The sequence below is a fragment of the Ipomoea nil genome, unplaced genomic scaffold (genome assembly GCF_001879475.1).
Source record: "Ipomoea nil cultivar Tokyo-kokei standard unplaced genomic scaffold, Asagao_1.1 scaffold0276, whole genome shotgun sequence".
NCBI lineage: Eukaryota > Viridiplantae > Streptophyta > Magnoliopsida > Solanales > Convolvulaceae > Ipomoea > Ipomoea nil.
The window spans coordinates 3,051,444-3,076,417 of NW_017616704.1; the positions used below are offsets into that span (position 1 = coordinate 3,051,444).

General features: G+C 45.3%; 4 protein-coding genes across 5 annotated transcripts; all 4 read right to left on the bottom strand.

Annotated features, from left to right (window-relative positions):
• Positions 1–512: 512 nt before the first annotated feature.
• On the bottom strand, positions 513–1,352 carry LOC109155631. Its single transcript, XM_019303257.1, has one exon. It carries the CDS (start codon positions 1,350–1,352, stop codon positions 513–515), a length of 840 nt encoding a protein of 279 aa, XP_019158802.1.
• Positions 1,353–3,138: 1,786 nt separating this feature from the next.
• Positions 3,139–8,238, bottom strand: LOC109154661 (tudor domain-containing protein 3). 2 transcript variants are annotated; one of them, XM_019302403.1, is made up of 7 exons: positions 7,910–8,238; positions 5,848–6,015; positions 5,011–5,257; positions 4,452–4,634; positions 3,890–4,155; positions 3,352–3,549; positions 3,139–3,249 (listed from the first exon to the last, which is right to left on the bottom strand). In XM_019302403.1, exons 1-6 carry the CDS (start codon positions 8,156–8,158, stop codon positions 3,391–3,393), a joined length of 1,272 nt encoding a protein of 423 aa, XP_019157948.1. In that variant the 5' UTR covers positions 8,159–8,238; the 3' UTR covers positions 3,139–3,249; positions 3,352–3,390. The 2 variants fall into 2 exon arrangements, with proteins under 2 accessions (XP_019157948.1, XP_019157944.1); XM_019302399.1 differs by having other exon boundaries at positions 3,139–3,549.
• Positions 8,239–18,632: 10,394 nt separating this feature from the next.
• On the bottom strand, positions 18,633–21,227 carry LOC109155640. Its single transcript, XM_019303267.1, has one exon. It carries the CDS (start codon positions 21,225–21,227, stop codon positions 18,633–18,635), a length of 2,595 nt encoding a protein of 864 aa, XP_019158812.1.
• Positions 21,228–21,239: 12 nt separating this feature from the next.
• On the bottom strand, positions 21,240–22,562 carry LOC109155651. Its single transcript, XM_019303277.1, has one exon. It carries the CDS (start codon positions 22,560–22,562, stop codon positions 21,240–21,242), a length of 1,323 nt encoding a protein of 440 aa, XP_019158822.1.
• Positions 22,563–24,974: the final 2,412 nt, after the last annotated feature.

Here is a 24,974-nt window from a genome sequence, read left to right on the forward strand (position 1 = left end):
ATTCGACGGGTGGCCAAGTTGTTGGTGCCACTGAGACAAATAAGCCAACTGCGTAGCATGAACGGTTGGGTGAGAGGCAACTGGTCCAAAATAGACACCATTAATGTTCACCCCCCGTAGCAGCGGAATCCCCGTTCGAAGTTCCTTGACCAGAAAATGAGAATCAAAGAATTCAACAGACACACGATTAGTCTTGTATAACTGGGAAACAGAAACTAAATTAGTGTGTAACTGTGGGACACGCAAGACATTATCTAGAGTGAGAACATTAGAAGGAGTGGGAATGATAGATTGGCCAATATGGGATATTTGTAAGGAATTACCGTCACCCAGGCGTTTTTCATCCGATCCACTATACTCAGCGAAATTCTGCAGAGGAGCGAGGCTTGGTGTCACATGGTGAGATGCCCTACTATCAAACATCCAGGAAGGAGAAGCCCTAGTCATTGAATTGGCGGTAGGAGATACATAGGATTGCACAGGAGGAACATCATGCTCCTTTAAAAATCGGGCTAGCTTGCGACACACCCTTGTTTCATGACCCGTAAGATAACAAAACTTACAGACGATACCTGAGCGATTGTGTTCCCCTTGTTGCCGATTGGAGCCATAATGATTGTTATTGTTGCAGGCCCTCCGGTTGGTGTTGGACTGGTGGTTGTGCCGCGGGGGTAACCAGGTGCGTTGACTAACATTAGCAGTAGTAAAAAGGGATGACGCAAAGCATCTGCGTCTGTCAATTGGCGTTCATGGTCAGTCAGCACATCTGCCAACTCGCCAAAAGAAAGAGGTTTCTCACCAACGCGGATGACCGACGTGATGGAACTGTAATCCTCGCCTAGCTGAGTCAACACATAGACGATTAGATCTTCGTTAGATACGGGACACTGAGCCAACGCTAAATCATCAGCTATGGCTCGCATGTCATTGAGATAAGTGGTGATGGACCGAGACCCTCGCGGATTCCTTGTGAGTTTGGCCTTGAGGGATATGATACGTCCTCGTGAGGCACTAGCGTAACTAGCAACAAGACGTTGCCACGCATCATGGGCTGTCGTAGCCGAGGAGATAAGGGGCTGTATGGTGTCAGTACAGCTCCCAAGTAGAGCACTGACAATAACTTGGTCTTGACGATACCAAGCTAAATGAGCCGGGTTGACAGAAGTTTGAGCACGATCAGTGAATTTGGCTGGTTCCTTGGTTGTACCATCAACATAGCCAAAGAGATTAAACCCAACAAGTGTGGCATGAATTTGACGCCGCCACACCGGGAAATTCACGGTCGTGAGTTTAATTGGGAAGTGTGTTGGGACATTTAATTGGACTATTGTGGTTGTAGTAGCGGAAGCCATTTGGAAGGGGAAGGAAAAAAACTTCGTAGGAGAAATTAGGCTCTGATACCATAATAGATTATGAACTTAACTGATATTATTGATGTAAAACAATCAACTTTAAATAGCATACAAGGGAAAGAAGATAATGAGTAGTTAGTAGGTTGTTGTAACAAGCAGTCTAACAATGCTACATAAAAGGAATGCAACTAGATTTAATTATATACAAAAATATGTCAGCCACAGATATCCTTCACATATTTGTCTTCTTTGACGGACCTGGAACAAGTAAATAAGCACCGCAGTGTCAACTACCATGTAGTGCGATGACATTCCGATTACATATTCAAGTGGATGCTCAAAGGTTCAAACTCTGGTGGTAGGGACTTAAATTTTTTAGACTGAAAATATTTGAGAAAGCATAAGACAGATACTACCTTGTAAAGAATTATAAGTATTTAAAAAAAAAAGAAGCACCACAATCACAATGGGTTAGATATATATATATATATATATATATATATATATATATATATATATATATATATATATATATATATATATATATATATATATATAGAGAGAGAGAGAGAGAGAGAGAGAGAGAGAGAGAGTTAATACCCAAAATCGTCCTCGACTATAGTGGTTTTTCTCAATTTCGTCCTAAACGACTTTGGTGACCTAATATCGTCCCAAACTTTTGTGTTTCGCTCAATTTAGTCCTAGACTTTTGTGTTTTTACTCAATTTAGTCCCTCATTTATTATTCTGTCCATTTGGTGTTAAATAAATGGACAATTCAGTAATTTTAATATTGGCGTCACTTTACTCATAGACATGTGAACTGCGAAATCCCTTTTTTTTTACGAATTACTCCTAGAATTACTCCTAAAATTGCGAATATAAAATTTGATTTGCAGGTCCGGGAGTAATTCTGGGTGTAATTCGTACAAGAAAGAGGAATTTCGCACTTCACAAGTTGAAAGTAAAGAGAGATCAATATTGACATTACTGATTTGTCCCTTAATTTAACACCAATTTGACGGAATAACAAATGGAGGACTAAATTGAGCGAAACACAAAAGTCTGGGACAATATTAGGTCACCAAAGTCGTTTAGGACGAAATTGAGAAAAACCACTATAGTCGAGGACGATTTTGGGTATTATATATACATTTTTTCATGGCATTGACCCAAATATGTACGTGCAAGAATCATTTTTCCAAATAAATATGAAACAGCTTTATCAAATTTGCATTACTCCAACGCCAAAAATCTCAAGTCCAGCTAACATCCGTCCTAGAGCTTTATCAATTGTTATACCCGATCATGGTCCAAAAATTATGTATCTGCATTAATAATTTTTATACCTATAAACAAATTGAAGACACATAACATGATAATTATAGACACATAACGTGATAACTACAGACACACAAATGATTAATTGCAAGTACAAAATATATTAACTATAGACACATAAAATATTAGTTAACATATCATGTGTCTACAATTAATATATTCTATACCTGCAGTTAACAATTTATGTATCTGTAGTTATAATGTTGTGTATGTAATTACCATATAATGTGCCTTCAATTTGTTTACAGGTACAAACACGGTTGCAAGTACAGAATTTGAAGGTTATTTTTGAACCAAGATCCACAATACAAGGTAGAACCTGGTCTATAGTATAATTTGCCGAACTTTGTAACCCCACATATTCCCAAGGCACACAAGAGAGCAAGACAAACTAGAAACAAATTCTACGTTTGAGTAATAAGGCTGGATGTAGCAGAATAATGAAGTAGACGAGTAACCAAGTCAATTACCAGTGAGATAGCCAAATAGGATGGTGGAGAAACCCAGCCTGTCCTTCATTTTTGGTGTTAACTAAGCTTCCAGATGAAAATAAACAACTGCAAGGAAATGCAACAAATGCTTGCCAACATTGAGATTGAAATGTTTGTATATGTTGGATTGTTTTCATGTATACAAATTGCCTGTCATAAAAGACAGACCTGAGAAAACATGACAGGAGGCTGAACGGTATAACAAAATCAAGTTCTCCCTCTGCCTCCCCCCCTCCTTCCTCTTCCTCTTCCCCTTCCTCTTCCTCTAAACCCCGTTGTGCCATGAGCTCTTGCATCATCTCTGTCAAATCTGAACATGCTCAGCCTTATATTTTCTGCATCTGTTGTGCTAGAATCTTTTTGTACCTAAATAAATAGTGATGACAAATATCATATTCAAACCACCATGGAACTCTCTAATGAAAAGAGAATCTATTTAAAAATCAATATCTACATTGTGTATATAGTAGCATTTGGTGAGACCGAGAAACCAAGTTCAATATAGGAGTGTAGTGCTGAGTGCAGCACCACTATGAAAAAAAATTGAATTCCAATTTCCCCTTCTTACTTTGGTAACAATAATGGAAGTATAGGGATAACCCCAAGATGAATTTGACCATGATGGTAGATCCATCACCACGATAAAGTCCAAAAAAGGTAGAGCAGATTATAAAGGCAGACAAAATCGTTGCATGAAATAGCTTACATGAACATCTTCCAAATCAAACTGCTCTTGAAGCTGCCTTGCAAGATCCTCGTCCTGGCTAATATCAGAAATTTTTTGAGTTCCTGAAAAGTTTCCTGTTTTACTCCTTTCCCATTCATCAAGAGTAAGAAGATGTGAGTCTTCTTCTTTTCCCTTCCCCCTATGTCTTTGACCTCTTGTGCGATGATTACCCCTGGTAGGCTGGCTCATTTTCTGAAGCAGTTTTTGTGAAGCTGCTTGGTTTTGAACAGGAAAAGATTCTGCAACTGTTAAAGATTGAGAAACACCATCTTCAGTGGACATCAAGTGCTTAAATTACAAGACTTTCAATCATTTATGTCAAATTAGAAGTTAAGAGCAAGCAATTGAAATCACAATAATTTCCTTGCTTATTCAGATGAATATACCACTTCTTTTCTTGTTTTCCCTTGATAAAGAATCACTTTGCTATTCTCAAGTATCAAGGGACAATTCCTTAAAGATTATTAATTGCAATTTTGTCTCTTTTTTTTTTAAATAGAAAACATCACTTGCATTGTACCAGAACTAATATGGGACACACCTTCTTTTGGTCTTGCTTCAGAGCTGGTTGGCTTTTCTTCATTTTTTTCAGAATGAGTAGGTTGCTTCAGATCATCACTCATGGTATCATTCCTTGAATCATTATGGATCTGGGGGGTCATAGAACTATCATTTTTTCCAGTAGGTTTGTATACAGAACTTTTAGAGGAAGACATGGAAAACTCTGCACAGCAAATATTTCACTATTTGGTTCAGTAAAGATATTTAAATGCTTCAGCAAAATCATCTTTAGAAGAGACAAAAAGATAAAACTTCACTACAGAGTGGACACTTCACAGATAAAACACCTGACCATGCATTTAAAATATCTACCCATTAGACAAGAACCAAGACTAGTTCCATAAAGCTCAGACCAAAATGTGTACAAAGAGATATAAGTCAAGTTGTCATCAGATTATATACCATCAAACAGCAGGGACCAAGTGTACATACATGCATATATAATACACCCATATAGTCATATACACACACATAGATATGTATATGTATATTATATACATTTATATTTATGTATACCAGATTAGTATCATAACACTTACGGGAATCTCTCTTCTGCTGAGCAAGGTTCTGTTGATAAGCTCTAACTTGCAACTTTTCAAATGGTGGAGGACCAGAATAGCCTTCTTCTTGCAATTGTCTCAAAGATGAGCGCGGTACACCTGAATATTTTTGGTTCATTTGCCATTCCTCATAAAGTGACTCAACAAGACCACCTAGAACAACAATTGTTTTGGCATTTAAACATACAATACCACTACGAACTACAGTTTTATTTTCCAAGCGGACCTGCCAGGAACACAAATTGTAAATAAGTTAGAGAGGCCAGGTATTTGCAAGAAAAACAAGTGATCCTGATTTTAGTAGCCAAGTTGAGGTACAAATAGTTAGGATCATGAAACTAAAGAACGCCCAGAGCATTTCTCAGGAGTTATAATATCATGAACTGGAAACTAACTGAACTCGGTGAACCAAGAGTGCAATTCAATTAGTACTAATTCATTAAATTGTGCCAGTACGCCTTCCCAATGTACCTACTATGGAAGATAATTATGCTAACTAATTGGAGCCACCAAACATATTTTACAATAATTCCATGCATACATGAATGTTGGAGAATGTTATGAAAGAAGTTCGCATGTAATGATACAACACACACAAAAGAACATGAGGTCCATGGATAGTCAAGTACATGATAGAGTCATAGAGTGGTCACCAAATTTTGCTGTAGAGTTGAGTCAATATATACCCATAATAATGAACCATTGCATACACAGATTTTGAAATTGATAAGGATCTGAAAGAAATGGAAAGTCTACCATGAAGGAAACCATAACTCACAAAATATCAGACTAATCTTCATTCAAAATACAGAATACCTTAGTGCCAGGTATAACATCATCAGGAATTGTCGGTATGTAAGAGTACTCTATAGCAGTTACTTCAGAGTGTCCATCAGTGAGCTTCAATCTCAAAAGACGCCGATTTTTTGTATTTCCTGAACTCTCAGTCATTTTGCTGCAAGATATATCTCTAACAGAAGATATCTACAACCACAAAATAACAATAATAAATAAATAAATAATAATAACAAAACAAAAACAAAAACAAATAAACATTAAAAATTATGGAGTATATAAAAAAAAAAAAAAACAAAACAAAACAAAAAACAAAAGTAGGGTGGGCATACGTTAGGAAAAGTAGGGTTGAAACTTGAAGCTAAGCAGAAAATGCATAATTATCATGTGGAAAGGCACAACTATACTAAACTTAGTCATAACCCCATTTACAAGAAGGAAAAGTCAGAACTGATATGTTATATATTAACTAGAAAAGTAAGAAAGACACTCGCTGAAAATCCCATAATATGTGACTGGAGTTGTTATTGGTTAAAATCATTAGTACCAAGTTTCTGTCAACATTTTGTCATATGACACTAATAGAGAAACTTACCACAAATTTAGTACCATCAGCATTCTAATCATTTTTCTGTGAACATTTTGCCTCCAAGTTGGATTCTAAGCTTCTAAGAATTTGGGAGGTCTTCTTAAGAGTAAAACATAGCAGTGTTTTCCCCTATGGTTTATACACTCAACATTTCAACCGAACCGTCCATGATCAACAGATAATTCCTATTTATTTTCATAAAGACATGTTATGATTCAAGAAGGAATAAAGGATGTGTTTGGTTCATGGGTTTACACACCAAGACTAAGAATCAAAATCATAGTTAGTGTTTAGTTGGACAACTTTTTAGAACACAATAATGTGATTTGATTACGCCTTCAATTAAAAACGGGTATCATTCCATCTTGTTTGGTTGGACAACTTTTTGTTTTGATTATTTTGTTCATATTGGTGCTTTGGATGTCATTATATTAGGATCAATTGTCTTGATTTTTTGTTTTTGTATTTTTAAAACCTTTATTCCCACTATAGGGTCATACATAACCAAACATCACAATATTGGTAATCATTCCAATTCCACCCACTACCAAACAGGGTTGCAAAAATCCCGCCTAGGCACCGAGTAATCGGCGCCTAGGCGCTAGGCGCCTCTAGGCCGTGGCGATTTCCCCCCTAGGCTCCCGCCTAAGAGACCGGCCGCCTAGCGCCTAACTCGGCCGATTACGCCGAGTTAATTTCTGTTGAGTTAACCGAGTTAACCCAATCGACTCGAACTTGCTAATTTTTTTCATTTATATGACATATATATATATATATATATATATATATATATATATATATATATATATATATATATATATATATATATATATATGTATGTATATGTATGTATAATATGACATATATGCACCTATACACTTGCACTGTTTTTCATTTTTTTCAGTTAGCCGCCTAGGCGACCGCCTAGGCCGTCTAGGCGATAGGCGCTACTCTACCGCCCGACTAGCGCCTAGCGCCTATTGCAACCATGCTACCAAACATGCAAAATACTTTCACCAAAATCCATTACCATTACTAAGTATTTGATTCTCATTCTGATTCCGATTCCCATATGCGAACCAAACACAACCAAAATCATTGTTGAACATTAACTATGAAGGCTATCACGGTTAAGCTTTTATACAAATATCACTCAGAATCTTGTACAATTACTTTATTTGCTTCTGACTCAAGCTAATCCATTCATTTTGGTGACAAACGCTGCCAACTCCGAAGTTCATTCAGAAAAGTTTTGTCCAGACACTAGAAGACTTGCAACAGCAACCAAAATGTCATAATTAATAGAAATAAATCATGAGGTCGAGTTTAGTTAAGGCCAGATGCAAAGAGTGAAGGACAATGCCAATCAGCAGAAAAATATAAGTACATATCTTATCAACATTACAATCACACTATTTGTAATAAATAAATAAACCTTAATTACTTGCATGCACAGAAACTAGACAGAGAGAACGAGAAAGAGAAGTGAAGTACTTGAAGGACTAAAGGGCCCCGGAGATGAGAAAGTTTGCGAAGAGAAGAAGAGTCTGGTAATGATTTGCCGCCGATGGATCGCAAGTCCAAATTGATAAGTTCTGATTCGATTGAATCAATGGTGGGCGAGCTAGCTTGAGCTGAAAGGAGTAATTTGACTTGATCAATGTCGCGGAAAGACCAGCCTCTGGTGATTAGGGTTCGAAGGACAGTCTCCGCAGTATACGATGTGGAAGAAGATGTCTCCATTTTAGCGCCTATAAGGTGTTTGATGTTTGGACTCGCATAACAGTTTTGTAGATGGAATATTTATTAGTCTACGCCCAAACGCAAAATCACTGGTTAGGGCCGTTAGGCGGTTCATCGCAAATTATGTTGTGTTGTGCACACAGTTGCAAAGCGATACTATTTTAATATGATAGAATAACGGTATCACTATCGTTTAATTCCACCAATCAATTTTATTTTTTTTTATTATTATTATTATTTTTTTTTTACAAAAATCCCAATCAACGTGTAATTATTAATATATAGTTATGAAGTTATGGATATATAGTTATGAAGTTGTGGATATGTAGTTTTGAAATTATGGATATAGTTCTCTGTGAACAAGCACTTTAAGAATTCTGAATATATAGTTATGTGATTATAAATGTCTAGTTGTGAAATTATGAATATATGGATATGAAATTATGAATGTGTAGTTATTATTTCTGAATGTACTGTTGTCAAATTATGAATATATAGTTATATAATTCTGAATATATAGTTATGAATTTATGGATATATAGTTATGAATTTATGGATATATAGTTATAAATTTATGGATATATCCTACTGTTTGAATACGAAATGAAATCGCCTAATGCCGTTAACTACAATTCGAACGAGATTTTTTTTTTTTTTTTTTTTTTTTTTTTTTTTTTTTTTTTTTATAGTGAAACGGCGTCGTTTTGCAACCGTGTGCACCATGCATGGTGCACACGGTTGCACAGCATAACGCTCCGCGGTTCATCGATCGTTATATTGTGGACCCGAGTCCACATTGCACTGCGAACTCTGGTCCATCACACATAATTTGATTTTATATTGTACATAATTCATGTTCATAATGCATAGAAGCATTATGAACATAAATTCTATACTATGATGTAATGAATATGAATTCTGTGTATTATGAACATAAATTCTATACATTATGAATATGAATTATGTGTCTTCATTATTAGTTATCACTCATCAGAGATTAGAATGAGCTTACAAAGGGTCAATACCGCTCGACCTCCCATTCGGGAGAGCCACTTCGTGCCACTAGATCACTATATCTAATTACTAGTTTTATACGCGCATTCCGCGACTGATTTAATGCCCAATAATATTCATATTTAAATAAGTAACTCAAAGTATATCAACGCAAGATTATATATGAGAAGATCATTATAGTTGACATTAAAATTAATGTTTAATTTACATTTTTCTAAAAATAATTATCTAAATACTTATTTTAGTTTATATAGTATTAGGTAGTAGATACTACTTTTGGTTAGAATTACTCTAAGTTTTGTTAATTCGCTTTAGGATAGGTTTGTCATTGTCATCATTTTCATTGCTTGTATAGTTCTTTTTGGCTAAGTAGTGTCTCATGTGCAATTGGGTTAGTTATGCTAGTTTGCAAAAAAACACACACACACACACACACACACATTTGGTGTAAATGTGTAGTTAGTTTTGTTACATTAAAGAAATAGATGCATGGAAAACTAAGTTGATTCTCGTATATTAATATTTAGAAATTTGACCTTGTCTTTTTTTAGCAATTTAGCATTTATGTACAAGTTCGCAAGTTCTTGTGGGATGAGGAATTCTCATTTGAGCATCACCATATATATATATATATATATATATATATATATATATATATATATATATATATATATATATATATATATATAGGTGCGAATGAAGCGCCCAGGAGGGAATATGCGAATGAATCAGCGCGCGACACGTGTCCAGATCTAATGGATAAAAAAAATACGGTGACATTTTCGTAAATAATTGAACATCTGTGACACCCCGTAAAATCCAAACACTAATCGGGGATTAATTGAAGAATTAATCCAAGTTTCCTTGCTAATCTATTTCTAAAATCCTGAAATTTAATAGTCGAAGGACTAGATTTTGACTAGTCACTTAAGTCAAAAGGTTGTACCTTGTGCTTCTTGAATTGTGCCCTTGTTCCCTTGTCTTTCCAACATTAGTAAGGGTAGGAATGTCTTTCTACCTAAGAATTGTGATTCACGCTAACCTAGCAAGACTCTTTCATTTCATTCACCCTTCAACCTAAAACACAAAAACCTCTAGCCTCTCTCTAAATGATTTAGCTTCTTCTCCAAGCTAGAATTTGAGCATCCAAGTCTTGCAAGATTTTCTCCCAAGGTTCCTACTTTCTTCATCTTGAGCATATGGAGGGGTAAGATCCTTGGCTTTTTAGTGTTTTTAACCTTCTTTTAGGTGTCTTTTTCTAAAGATTGGATCTTTGTTGTGTTTTCTTATGTGTGAGAAGTTGGTGTGGAAGAGGAGCTCTAGGAAAGGCTTTTAAGGGTGATAAGTGGAAGTGTAAGGCTACAAAGGTAACCCATGCTTTACAAAATCTATTTTCTTACTTATATGATGATTCTTGGCTTCTACTTGTGATTCTTGTGTTGATTTGTGAGATTTGATGCATTATCTTGTGGTGATGCATGTTTAGAGCTTGTTCTTAGGGTTCTTGAATGCCATTGCTTGGCTATTTCTTGGGTTCAAGTCATATTATTGTTGTGTGTGAGATTTTGAGTGTTTTGGACTTGAACTTGGCATTGTTATTGAAAATCCCCGAAGGGATGTTTTGGAGTACAGGTAGTACCCGCGGGCGGAACAGCGGGCAGAGGCCTACCCGCCGCCCCACCCGCGGGGTATGTGGTTCTCGTGGGTGAGTACCCGCGGGCGGAACCATGGGTAGAGGTCCACCCGTGGCCCCACTCGCGGGGGAACGTTGTTGGTTGTTGGCGGGGATTTGTTCCCCGTGATTCTTTTTCCTCGGTATTGATGTTTTGACCTCCCGATGTTGATTTATTGGGCTATTTGTGAGTCTTCTTGATGTTTCGTATGTCTAGAACGGTATGTTAGGAATCCATGTAGGATTTGGTGTCTTGAATCATGCTAAGGGTCCATCTTTGTGATTCGTTGGGCTAATGTGAGTCTTGAACGTTCTTTGGAACTAATTTTGGTTTACCCGTTTGATAAGCATGCTAGTTTGATGTTGATATGCTTGTATGTGTGGTTTGTTCCTTTGTAACAACCCAAAATTTTATTTTATAAATCCAATTTTAAGAAATTCAAAAATAGCCATTTTCAGTCCATTAAAAATTTTTGCGATTGATTGGTGTTTGAATAAATTATTTTAGTCACTGTTGGTTTTTGGGTTTTCGGGCCCAGGGAGGTCCAACACAACCTTAGTTGGTGGATTCACCTTTCACACAAGATTGTAAAAGAAATGGAAATCTTTTTAATGGCTTCGAGTGTGTCTCTTTTTTCTCCCGGGATCAACTTGTCTGGATTACAAGGGTGGAGGAGCCTTTATATAGCAGGCTCCCCTCCTACCGACTTGAAGGCCATTAATGGCTGACTTCAAGGCTAATTACAATCACCGAGCTGTTGGGTGCCGTTACCGGATCGGCCAACGGCTCCTTGAATCCGTAACGGTCTGACCGAGTACTGCCTTGAATGCCTCCAACGGCTCCGGGGCCGGGTCTTTTAAATGAGGCTTCTCAATGCTCGCTTAATGGCTCTGAGCCGTTTCTTCATGGGCTTGGGCCTGGGCCGACTCCTGGACTCGGCCCAAGCTTTCACTGGGCTTCTTTCACTGTTAGCCCACGTTCCTTGTCTTGGATTCCCTTCTTGGGCTGGGGTTCTCACCCCATCAACTAGTCCCTCACTTTTCCACATCCGGTTCGCTAATCCGGATTTGGAAAAGTAGTAACTGATCGTCTCTTTCAATCACCGGATCCATGCATTCAATATCCCTTATGGCACCCGGATTCTCTGCCATCTTTCCGGATTCAACGGAACCGTTTGGATTCTCCTTGCTCTATGCAGCTCCTATAAATGGCTTCCTACTCTCCTCATCTTATCCACGGGTCCACCATGGGTCGCTCACCTCTAAAAGGGAAGCGAATTGATTTCGGCTCTCCTCGACGCTCCCTTCCTTCGAAGCGGACTCGACCTGAGAGGGAAAGCAAGAAGAAAGCTCCTCGACCGACTTCTCGGAGATCTCCTGCTGGTGCCACCTCCTCAGCTCCTCAACCGCCGACCCCACCTCAGCGAGAGGTCGTGCCATCTTTTCTCTGTCTGCCGACTCCAACGACCGCCAGGGTGACTTCTCAAGATGGGTCCTTCGTGGAGGTGACCGTCCCTGAACAATTGACTTTTCGCATGACGTTCTCTATCCCACTGGATGACCCGGACGGGCCAGTCACGGGCCTGATGAATGATGAGGATTGCGCTCGTTACTTGGAGACGTATCCTGATGACGAGGAGCCTGTGGACCTACCGCTCATGCCGTCCTTCTGGGATTCATTCTGTCCTTCTCCCCCTGGGCCATCGGGGGGAATGTTCTTTGGAAGCGACTCCTCTTCACCCGGCGAGTGATCACCTCGACCAGTGTTGGCTTCATGTTTCCGAGGGGCTTACTTAGGAGCATTTTAATTATTTCCGGTTGTAATAAGCTCCCGACTCGTTGTACCCCCATCTTCTCAATAAAATGCTATTTTTCCGCCTTGTCCTATATTTCGTGCTTGTCGTGTATCCTTCCGGCCGACTGGTTGAGGGGTCGGCCACATCGTCAGGCCTTTTTCAGTCTGACATCTGCAAGATTCCCCATATCTCGAGTGAATCTAATCTTTTCTGCGAGGCGTGCGAATCTTGCTCTTCCCAGGCGGATTTGATGGGACTAATCTCTGACAGGGATTCACGCCATCCGTCTAATCCGGTTCAATCACGTCAGTTACAATTTCTTCCGTGATTCTCGCCTAGGTATTCGCTTCCATAGGGCTATATAAGGACCATTCATGGTTCGTGCAAATCACAATATACCTCATTTTTAAAAGTGCGGAACTATGAGCTATAGAGACGGTGATCGCCGCTGGTCCATCCGCAACCAGGAGCATGCTCGACTGGAGAAGCTGAAGCAAAAGAGGCTGGCTAATGGAGGGCGACTCGGCTTCAGACCCCATTGTGGTGCTTCCGGACATGCTGGACCTGATGCGTACGGAGCCGGCTGTCGCGGAAATGGAACCAGTGGTGGACGGCTGGGAGTGTGGGAGGTTCCTCCGCTCTTTGGGGTGGCTATGTCTCCGAGCGCCCTAGAGAGGCCCCTGCAAATGATCGACGATGGGAAGCCGGCTGTATATCTAGACGAGGTGTCGGAGCCTGAGCCGAGTCCTCTGCCTTTCCGACCCCAGTACTTCTTGGAGGGTCCTCCGCCTGCTTGCCCGTCGGAGGAGAAGGAAGCCAAGCCCTGATCTGTTTTTCCCTTGTATCTTGCCTTCGGCCGAGTCTTGGGTCTTGTACTTTTGTGTTTATCGAATAAATTTCATGCTTTCCTGTTTTACTTGATGCTTATCCATTCCTCGATCGACTTCCAACCCCTCCCCCATGGGAACTTTCTCTGTTGAGGAGTCGTCAAATCTGGTTGTCCGACTCTGAGACCGGAATCTTTTGCGAGCACCGGCTCCATTGGACCTTTCTGGAAACTTCCAACCTAGACCCGGTGGGCCCAGAAGCCGTGGCCTACGATGAGCTTTTAGCTTAGCAGGCCGGGTCACTGCCACCGGTTCACGCCTAGGGCAGACGCGCCGCCCGTAGGCTAGCCCTAGGTCTGAACCGTCTCTTCGCCTTCCGAGGCATTAATTACGGCGTCTTTTCACTTCTTGTCACCCTTCTCTTCTCCAATGAGAGGGCGACGCGTGGCCGTCCGTTGGGGTTCTCCCCCTTTTTAAATAGCCATCTTCTTCTCTCTTCTCCTCACTTTCTCCAACTTTCCATACTCAGCGCCAAGCACCTCCGATCCTCTCTGCAATTTCCTCAGTCCACACTCAGGTTGGTAAATGTCTTCCTCCTCCCCTTCTTCTTCTTCTCGTCGTCGCTCGGCTGAGAACCCAGCGGCGACTTCCCCGTCATCTTCTTCTTCTTCATCTTCTTCATCTTCTTCTTCTTCTTCTTCTTCTTCTTCTTCTTCTTCTTCTTCTTCTTCTTCTTCTTCTCCTTCTTCTTCTCCTTCTTCTCCTTCTTCTGCTTCTTCTCCTTCTTCTTCTTCTTCTTCTTCTTCTTCTCCTTCTTCTCCTTCTTCTCCTTCTCCTTCTTCTCCTTCTCCTTCTCCTTCTCCTTCTCCTTCTCCTTCTCCTCCTTCTCCTTCTCCTTCTCCTTCTCCTTCTTCTCATTCTCCTTCTTCTTCTTCTTCTCCTTCTCCTTCTCCTTCTTCTCCTTCTCCTTCTTCTCCTTCTTCTCCTTCTCCTTCTTCTCCTCCTTCTCCTTCTTCTCCTTCTCCTCCTTCTCCTTCTCCTCCTTCTCCTTCTCCTTCTTCTCCTTCTTCTTCTCCTCCTTCTTCTTCTTCTCCTCCTTCTCTTCCTTCTCCTCATTCTCCTCCTTCTACTCCTTCTCCTTCTTCTACTTCTTCTACTTCTTCTCCTTCTTCTACTTCTTCTCCTTCTACTTCTTCTCCTTCTTCTTCTTCTCCTTCTTCTTCTTCTCCTTCTTCTCCTTCTCCTTCTTCTCCTTCTCCTCCTTCTTCTTCTTCTCCTTCTTCTCCTTCTTCTTCTTCTTCTTCTTCTTCTTCTTCTTCTTCTGCTTCTTCTTCTTCTTCTTCTTCTTCTTCTTCTTCTTCTTCTTCTTCTTCTTCTCCCCGTCGCATGGAAATTCCGGACGGTCTTCCATCGACGTCTTCTTTTCAACCGACCCCCTCTTCTTCAGGGGCGGCTACTCCCATGAGCCCTGCTCCTCTAACGACGGTAGCGGTTCTGCCAGACGGCGCCGGACGGCCGCGAGGCAAGTTTGACTCTATCGCCCGGCCGGCCGGGCCACCGTCCGTCGTTACTGTGGCGGACCTGGACATGGCCCGCTTTTTACTTGGGCCTTCGGCCTTAGTCTTTGCCCCGGAGGGCCGGCCCATTCATGACCCACCGGAGGGTTTTGTGGGTATTCACTTGCACTCGGTTGCCTTCGGCTTCCGAGTTCCTCCGTGTCGATTTCTCTCCCTCTTCTTTCGCCACTATAATTTTGTTCCGGGTCAACAAGTGTCCAATTCTCATCGCCTCCTCACCTGCTTCATAAATCTCTGCCATTGGTGGATGTGTGAGCCGGATCTGGACCTGTTTCGGTATCTCTTTACTGTGAATAAGGTTGGCTCGCACTCGCTGGGCTTTGTCCAGGTTGCCGCCCGTCCGGGGCGACAGCTTTTCCAGGGGTTGTCCGATTCTATCAAGGACTGGAAGCCCCTCTACTTCTTTGTTCGTCCCGCTCTTTCTTCCTTCACCTTTCCGACCTTGTGGCCGGCCGCTCTATTCAAGCCCTGCTCTCGGCGCGCCGTCTTCTCTCAAGATGCGATCCAGGGTGGCGAGTTTTTGAAGGGCTTCGGGCCGTACTCCGTTAAGTACTGGTCTCGGGTCCGAGCCATGGTAAAACGAGGCTTGCTGCCAGACGGCGCGACCACCTTAGGTAGTTCTCCCATGCCTTTCTTTTCTCTTTCTTTTCTTGTCCGACTGCTAACACTAATCTTCTTCTGCTTTGCAGGTCCTTACGACTCCGACTCCACCAATTCCGACGAGGCTGCCGCTCCGACTCCAGAGATGGTTGACAGAGCTGAAAAGATGAGGCGCCGACTGACTCAACGCGCCACCGGCACTGCTGCGGCCTCTTCATCCCAGCCGTCACCGGCTCCAAAGTCGACTCCTCCACCACCACGTACGGTGGTTGACTTGACGCCGTCGCCCGTCGTCTCGCCTACTCGACTGCCTCCTCCTCCTCCATCTGAGAGTCCAAGCAACAAGCGGCCGGTCGAGCAGTCGGATGCGCCGGCTCCGAAGAGGATCCGGTTGAGTGTTGAGGTGGACGAGGATGCCCAGATCTGGCAAGGCAGTTCCTCCGTCCGCTCCTGGGCAGAACACGTTCTTCTTCCTAAGGACGTGGAGACGACTGGCGCCCTACCGGACGAGTACATCATCGAGGCCTCGCTTCGCCAATCATACCGCGTAAGTGTTTCCGTCCTGCTATTTTTCCCGCTCTTTTCTTCTTTTTATCTGACGTCCTATTGCCTTGTAGAACCTCACTTTCCAGATGGAAATGCGTAGGCGGCTGAGGGAGTACAAGACCGGGCTGCAGTCTCTTGCCACCCGAGTGCGCCAAACTGAGGAGGCTTTCTTGGCAGAGCAGGCTAAGCATGCCAAGTCGGTGGAGGTACACACCTCCGAGATGCTAAGGGTTACCCGTCAGTGGGAGGAGGAGTGGGACAAGGCTGCGACTATTGCTGCGACTTCGATGGAGGACTATAAGAAGTCGGCGGCCTTTGAGGCGGATGTGAAGGCGGCAATAGCGGCTCGGCAAAAGGAGATTGCCCAAGAGTGGCTGGCGACGCCGAAGGGGGATGACTACCTCCTGGATCTGGGCGAGCGCGACTATCGCCTTGGTTTCCGTGAAGCTCAGACGGAAACTTACGCCGCCCTGCTGGCCCGAGATCCTGCTTTTACTCCCGAGAGCTGGGGCCTCAAGCCACTACTAGACCTCCTTCCGGCGACTGATCAGCTCGTATCGACTGTGGATCCGGCCGCTCTCCCCGTGGCGGAGCCTGTAGATCCGGCGGTTCTACCCGTGGCCGAGCCTTCAGAGCTTGCAGAGCCCCCCTCCAAGCAGAGGATCCTTCTTCTGATCTCCCCGCTGGACCAACGACAGGAGAGCAAGTTGAGAGGGTCGACGTCGACACTCTCCCCCTAGTAGCTTAGGGCTAGTCTTTTTTAGATAGCCTTTTTTGTATGGGCTGGCCTCCTTCTCGGGCCTTTATTATTAATAAAAATTTCTTGCTTTTTGCTTCTTTTGAACGGTCTTGGCCTCGATCACTCTTTAACCACTTCGTGATTCTCAAAATCGAATTCCTCAATCGGGGCGACTCCTAAGGTTCGCCAGAAACATTTTTAAGGATTCAAGTATCCATCTCGGATCTTACCTCGCCGAGTCCCTTGGTCAAGGCGACTTCTCTTTGTCTTTTTCACGGAAACGACTAAGAGTCTGGGCCCTTGTTCCCTATCTCTCTCGCCGAGTCCCTTAGTCGAGGCAACCCCTCAGGCTTTTCCTTCTCTTAGAAACAGTTTAGGGTCAGTGCCCCGTTGTTTCTTTATATACTCGCCGAGTCCCTCAATCGAGGCGACCCCTCAGGCTTTTCCTTCTCTTAGAAACAGTTTAGGGTCAGTGCCCCGTTGTTTCTTTATATACTCGCCGAGTCCCTCTGTCGAGGCGACTCCCTTTGGCTTTTTCACGGAAACGACTAAGGGTCTGGGCCCTTGTTCCCTATCTCTCTCGCCGAGTCCCTCAGTCGAGGTGACCCTTTAGGTTTTTTCTATCTTAGAAACAGTTTAGGGTCAGTGCCCCATTGTTTCTCTATATACTCGCCGAGTCCCTCAGTCGAGGCGACTCCTTTTGGCTTTTTCTCGGAAACGACTAAGGGTCTGGGCCCTTGTTTCCTATCTTTTCTCGCCGAGTCCCTCAGTCGATGCGACCCTTTAGGCTTTTTCTATCTTAGAAACAGTTTAGAGTCAGTGCCCCATTGTTTCTCTATATACTCGCCGAGCCCCTCAGTTGAGGCGACTCCTTTTGGCTTTTTCTCGGAAGCGACTAAGGGTCTGGGCCCTTGTTTCCTATCTTTTTTCGCCGAGTCCCTCAGTCGAGGCGACCCTTTAGGTTTTTTCTATCTTAGAAACAGTTTAGGGTCAGTGCCCCATTGTTTCTCTATATACTCGCCGAGTCCCTCAGTCGAGGCGACTCCTTTTGGCTTTTTCTCGGAAACGACTAAGGGTCTGGGCCCTTGTTTCCTATCTTTTCTTCGCCGAGTCCAAGCAGAATTTGGCTGTAATTCGTGCTCTTTTTATTCAAGTTTCGAAACTTAGGTGCCTGTACATGGCTAACCTTTTTTCTACTGGTAGAATTTCTTCAAATGGATGACGTTCCAGATCCGGTCTATGGGCCTGCCCTCCAAGGTTTCAAGCTTGTAGGTGCCGGCTTGGACCACCGTGGCAATACGGTACGGTCCTTCCCATTTGACTACGAACTTGCCCCCCTCCGTGGGTTGACTCGCCTGCCGGTCTCGTAGCACGAGATCTCCGACTTGGAAGGTTCATGGGCGGATCCTTCGGTCTCGATACCTTTTTACAGCTTTTTGGTACTTGACCATCCTGGCGGCCGCAGCTTCCCTTCTCTCTTCTAAGAAATTCTTCTCGATTCGGAGGTTCTCTTCGTTCTCCTCGTCGGAATAACTGCGGACTCGGTGAGTGGGCTCTACGACTTCTATCGAGACCTTGGCTTCGAAGCCGTATGGTAGGGAAAATGGGCTTTCGCCGGTCGCTCGCCGTTGCGTAGTACGATAAGCCCATAGGACTCGGTCAAGCTCATCCGCCCAATTTCCCCCGATATCTTCTAACTTCTTTCAGATTCCGTCTACTATGGTCCGATTCGCGTTCTCCACTTGTCCGTTGGCCTGGGGGTATGCCACGGATACCTTGGTGTGACGGATATTGTGCCGACGGCAAAAATCGGTGAACGCTTGGCAGTCGAATTGTCGACCGTTGTCACTAACGATGTGCTCGGGTAGGCCAAAACGGCAAATCACCTTCTTCCATAGGAAGCGTCGACATTGATATTCAGTGATGGTGGCTAGAGGTTCGGCCTCGATCCACTTGGTGAAGTAATCGATGGCCACTACGCAGAATTTCAAGCTTCCCGGGGCGACTGGCAACGGTCCCAACAAGTCGATTCCCCATTTAGCAAAAGGGATGGCCGTGGTGACCGGGGTGTAAAAGGTGGCCGGTCGCGTGTCCTTCCTGGCGAAGGCTTGGCATACGCCACACTTTGCTATCCACTCGATGCAATCCCGCATCATGGTCGGCCAATAGTACCCTTGGACGACTAGCTTTCGAGCGAGTGTGTGGGCGCCCTGGTGGGCGGCGCAGATGCCTCTATAGGCTTCATCCATTATCTTCTCGGCTTCGGGCCTGAGCAGACATTTCAGAAGAGGACCACCAAATGATCGCTTGTACAACTGCCCATCGAGGATTTGGAACGAAGGGGCTTTCCGTCGAACCCTAGCGGCGACCCCCGGATCTTTAGGCAATTCGCCCGTCTCCTTAAACCGTCGGATATCCTCGATCCAAAATATCTCGGGGTTTTTCTCTTTGTCCCACTCTGCGTGAGTCACGTGCTGGACTTCCGACGGCGTCTCCTCGATGCTCGGCCGACTCAGCTCTTCCTTCTGGCAAATCTTGATGAGGTGATCTGGTACTCCTTCCAATGCGATCTTGGACAGTATGTCGGCCTCCACGTTGTCTGTCCGAGAGATATATTCTATTTCGTAGGCCCCGAACTCCTTTAACATCTCCACCGCCTTCTCCTTATACAGAGTCATCCGGGCGTTCTTGGCCTCACACGTTCCGGAGATCTGTCCGACTACTAATCTGGAGTCGGTCTTGATCCGTAGCCGTCCTACTCCCAGCGTCCTGGCGAGTCGAAGGCCATTCAGTACTGCCTCATATTCGGCCTCGTTGTTGGTCGTTGGGAACAAATAGCTCAGTGCATAATACAGTCGGAACCCTTCCGGTGTGATCAGCATAACTCCGCCCCCACAATGTTGTCGACTGGAGGCTCCATCCGCGTGCATCTCCCACCATTCGCCTAAGCCATCTTCTGAGGTGTGCTCTTTTTCCTCCTCTCCCGCTGTGCATTCGACCAAGAAGTCGGCCAAAACCTGATCCTTTATAGAGGGTCGTGGCTGATACTCGATCCCGTACTGTGTTAATTCCACAGCCCATTTCACCAAGCGACCGGACGACGAGGGGTTTCGCAGGAAGCTCCCCAGTGGTTGGTCAGTTAGTACTCGGACAGCGTGGGCTTGGAAGTAGGGCACCAACTTGCGCATGGTGATCACCAGCGCATAAACAATTTTCTCTAGGGCCGTGTACCGTGTTTCGGCGGCCTTCAAGGAGCGGCTCACGTAGTATACCGGGTGCTGGGCACGTTCCTCTTCTCGGACCAGCACCGAGCTCACCGCCTTAGGGGAAGTGGCCAAGTATGAAAACAGAGGCTCACCCACCTGGGGGGTGGTCAATACGGGAGGCGTAGAAAGGTATCGTTTCAATTCTTCGAACGATTGCTGGCACTCGGCTGTCCAGGCGAAGCCTTCCTTCTTCTTCATAGCTTCGAAGAAGGGCACGGTTTTGTCCGCCGCCTTGCTCAGGAAGCGACTGAGGGCAGCCAGTCGACCAGTCAACCGTTGCAGGTCTTTGACGGAGCTGGGAGGCTGCATATCGATGATGGCCTGGACCTTCTCTGGGTTGGGCTCGATGCCTCGCTTGGTAACCATATATCCCAAGAATTTTCCGCCCTGCACCGCGAAGGCACATTTCTTAGGGTTCAGCCGAAGGTTATATCTTATCATTACTTGAAAGCAGTCGGCCAGATCCCCCGCGTGCTTGCTCTCTTCCCGGCTTTTGACGAGCATGTCGTCCACGTATGCGGCCATGGATTTTCCCAACAGATCTTGGAACAGCCGGGCTACCATCCGGGTATAAGTAGCTCCGGCATTCTTGAGCCCGAATGGCATGACTCGATAACAATACACTCCATCCAGTGTCAGGAGTGCGGTCTTCTCTTCGTCGGCAGGGTGCATGAAAATTTGATGGTACCCTCTGAAGGCGTCCATGAAGCTTAACAGGGCCGACCCGGCGGTTTCGTCGACTAGCTGATCGATCCGTGGCAAGGGAAACGGGTCTTTCGGGCAGGCCTTGTTAAGGTCGGTGTAGTCAACGCACATCCGCCAAGCCGGGGGCTTGGGTACGAGGACTACGTTTGCCAACCATTCCGGGTATTTGACCTCGCGAATATGGCCCGTTGCCAACAACGTGCTCACCTCCTTTTTTACAAACTCCCTTCGATCATTGGCGAGATACCGTTTCTTCTGCACGACTGGCCGATGGCTAGGATCCACGGTGAGTCTATGAGCGATGATGGATCGGTCGACACCAGGCATGTCCTCCGGACCCTAGGCGAAAACCAGCTGATGCTCTCGAAGCACCTTAATGACCTCCTTTCGCACTTTCTCGGGGAGGCCGACCCCAATTCGGAGTCGCCTGTCCGGTTGATCAGGGTCAATCTCAACCTCCTCCAGTTCTACGGCCGGCTCCGGGTGAGGTATCGTCGCCTTCTTTGGAGGCCTTTCCGTGATCTCATGGACCTGCATCTCGCGCTTGCCCATCCCTCGGCAGGCCTGCAGGTAGCAGTCGCGGGCGACTCTCCTGTCGCAATGCACCGTGCCTATCCCACTTGGTGTACGGAACTTTAGGCAGAGATGCTCGATGGAAATCAAAGCTCCTAGGTCCTCCAGGCCCGGTCGACCGAGTATAGCGTTGTGGGAGCAGGCCAGGTTTACCACGATAAACTTTATACTAAGCCTCTGCACGTCGGGATGACCGCCAATATCGACAGGCAGGGTGATGGATCCTTCTGCCTCCACCGAGTCCCCCGTAAAACCGGCGAGTGGCGTTTTAACGGGGTTTAGCTGTTCTCGGGTTAGCCCCATTTTGTCGAAGGTCTCGAGGTATAGCACGTTGACGCTGCTCCCCGTGTCAACCAGGATCCGGCGAACGACTACCCCATTGATATCCATCGCAATGACCAGCGCATCTCGATGCGGCGTCTCTCCCGTGGGTAAATCTCTATCAGTGAAAGTGATGGGCTCTCGGCATATCTTCTTAGAGTTCTCCTCGCGCCCATATACCGTCCCGACATATAGCTGCCGAGCCCAGGCCTTTTGAGTATTCGCCGAGTCCCCACCTTCCGGTCCGCCAACTATCATATTGATAACCGGCTTCTGATGCCACTGAGCATCGTCTTCCTCAGAAGCCAGCTGCTTGCCCCGGCTGCTCTCCGTGGCGGCGGTGGGATCCCCGTCCCCCCGAGTAGCCGACCTCCGCCTCCACTGATTAGGAGGCGGGGTCCCTTGCTGGATGATACCTTCTATGATCTTCTTCAAATAGAAGCACTCTTCCGTGCTGTGAGTATAGGACTTGTGGTAACGACAGTATTTAGAGGTCTTACCTGCCTCATTGCTTACTGCGTGGTCGTCAGTCGGCGGAGGCGGAGGAAGAGCGACTGCTTGTATCTCGTGCACTGGCCGTTCAGGAACCGGCCTATAGGGGTGTGCGACGGGCTTGTCGTATGGCCGTCTGACATCGGGTAGCCGGGTCACTTCCGGGCGCCTTTCCTTTGTTTCGGCTCGCGTCCTCTTCCCACCGGCGGGTCCTCCGACCTCGCGTTGTCGTTTGTGCTTCATAGCTTGTTCCGTGTTGGCCCTCTTGTTGGCCATGTGTATGGCTTCTGCGTAGGTGGCCGGGCGGTTGTCCCGCAGATCTCTGTATAGCTGACCGGACCGCAAGGACTCGATGAAGAAGGTGAGCGCAGTCTGGTCCTCGACTTCCTCAATAGATTGGATTTCTTTCTGCTAGCGAGCTAGATAAGTTTTCAGAGATTCGCCTTCTTCTTGGTGAACGTCTCCCAGGTGAGTCAGATCCTTCTGAGGATTGATGTTGGCCGCGTAGTGGCTCATGAAGCGGTCGGCTAACTCCTCGAAACTATGAATCGACTTGGGAGGCAGCGCCACTAACCACCTTTGTGCTGAACCTTTCAGCGTGGGCAAGAAGGCACGACACATCACCGGGTCTCGCACTCCCAAGACCTGCATTTTGGCTTGATAGCTAAGCAGATGTTCGCGTGGGTCTCCGGATCCATCGAAGGTGGCTTGTTTCGGAAATTTAAAGTCGCCAGGTACTTTGTAGGACATGATCTCGGAAGAGAATGGCAAAGCGGTGAGCAACGTCTGCCCAGGGGATTTGGTCTTTCCCCCCATTTGTTCTTTCAGATCTCGTACCTCTATGGCCAATTGGGCCACGTCGCCTTCGTTGTGAGTGCAGTTTCCTGTGGACTCCGTACTTTTGCCGACCTCAGATTGGGCCGGTCGGTCATCGTTGCGCGTTACTCGCTCGGTCCGTCGTGTCTGAGTCTTAGTTTTTCTGGTGCGAGCTCTTTCTCGACCGGTTTCCCGATCTCGAGGTCCTGCTGGTGCGCGGCTGGGCTCCCTTTCTCTTAGTCGTTCTCGTGCAGGCTGCCGCCCAGCATTCGGACCCAGCCTTGAGTGGACTGATCGTACTGGCTGGCTCTCTGCCCGTTGATTTTCCTGTCCGTCTTCCGGCCTCTGGGACAGTTGTTGATGGCGAGGCATCGGCCGAGAAACCGACTGTTCCCTCTCACCTCGACTCGCGTCGGCGAAGGCTCGTCCGATCGCATGGAGTTGTTCCGGGGTGAGGGGTATCATAGGTGGCTGTCGGTTCACCGGACCCGTTTCATTTCCTTGACTTTGAGCATTTCGCTGGTTCAATTGGTCTCTTAGATCTGCCTCAATCCTGTTGTTTCGGTTGTTTGCTTGGTCTCGTCCTTCCGACATGTTTATGACGCTTTACCGTTCGACTTCGGGACTCGCCCTGCTCAGAAAGTCACGTAGCTCTTTGTATCGATCCCCACGGACGGCGCCAGTGTTGGTTTTTGGGTTTTCGGGCCCAGTGAGGTCCAACACAACCTTAGTTGGTGGATTCACCTTTCACACAAGATTGTAAAAGAAATGGAAATCTTTTTAATGGCTTCGAGTGTGTCTCTCTTTTCTCCCGGGATCAACTTGTCTGGATTACAAGGGTGGAGGAGCCTTTATATAGCAGGCTCCCCTCCTACCGACTTGAAGGCCATTAATGGCTGACTTCAAGGCTAATTACAATCACCGAGCCGTTGGGTGCCGTTACCGGATCGGCCAACGGCTCCTTGAATCCGTAACGGTCTGACCGAGTACTGCCTTGAATGCCTCCAACGGCTCCGGGGCCGGGTTTTTTAAATGAGGCTTCTCAACGCTCGCTTAATGGCTCTGAGCCGTTTCTTCATGGGCTTGGGCCTGGGCCAACTCCTGGACTCGGCCCAAGCTTTCACTGGGCTTCTTTCACTGTTAGTCCACGTTCCTTGTCTTGGATTCCCTTCTTGGGTTGGGGTTCTCACCCCATCAACTAGTCCCTCACTTTTCCACATCCGGTCCGCTAATCCGGATTTGGAAAAGAAGTGATTTAGTATTTGTTTGTGAGTTGTTGAGATTGTTTTGGACTTGTTTGGATTTGATTTTGCAGATGAAAAACCTTCTGGTGCACAACACAGTGTGCACCAGATCAGAGTCACGACCCTAGCCACGACTGTAACACCCCGTGTTACGGCCTTCAATCCCGGATTAATTATTTAATTAATCCCGTTAATAATAATTAAATATGATTTAATTCGGTTAGGTTTCCCTTTAATTAATTAATAAGGCCCACCATGAACCGTGGGCCCTTGCCTAAATTAGAGCCTTAAGCCTATTAGGAATAAAGAAAGTAAACCTTTTACTATTCAGATTCTGATTAGGAATCCTAGACCTAGTTATCTATTAGGAATAAAGGAAGTAGGTCTTTTACTATTCAGATTATGATTAGGATTCTCTTTAATTAATTAATATGGTCCACTATGGACCATGGAACCCAATCCTTAGTCCCAAAAGGAATAGAATTAGCAAGCCTATAATATTAGTTCCTAATTAGGACTCCTAAATATATAAATAGGGGACTTAAGAGGCACCTAGAACCCCCCATCACAATAAACGACTCACCATCCCAAAAGAGCTCCAAGAATTCCCTTAGAAGAAATCAAGAAA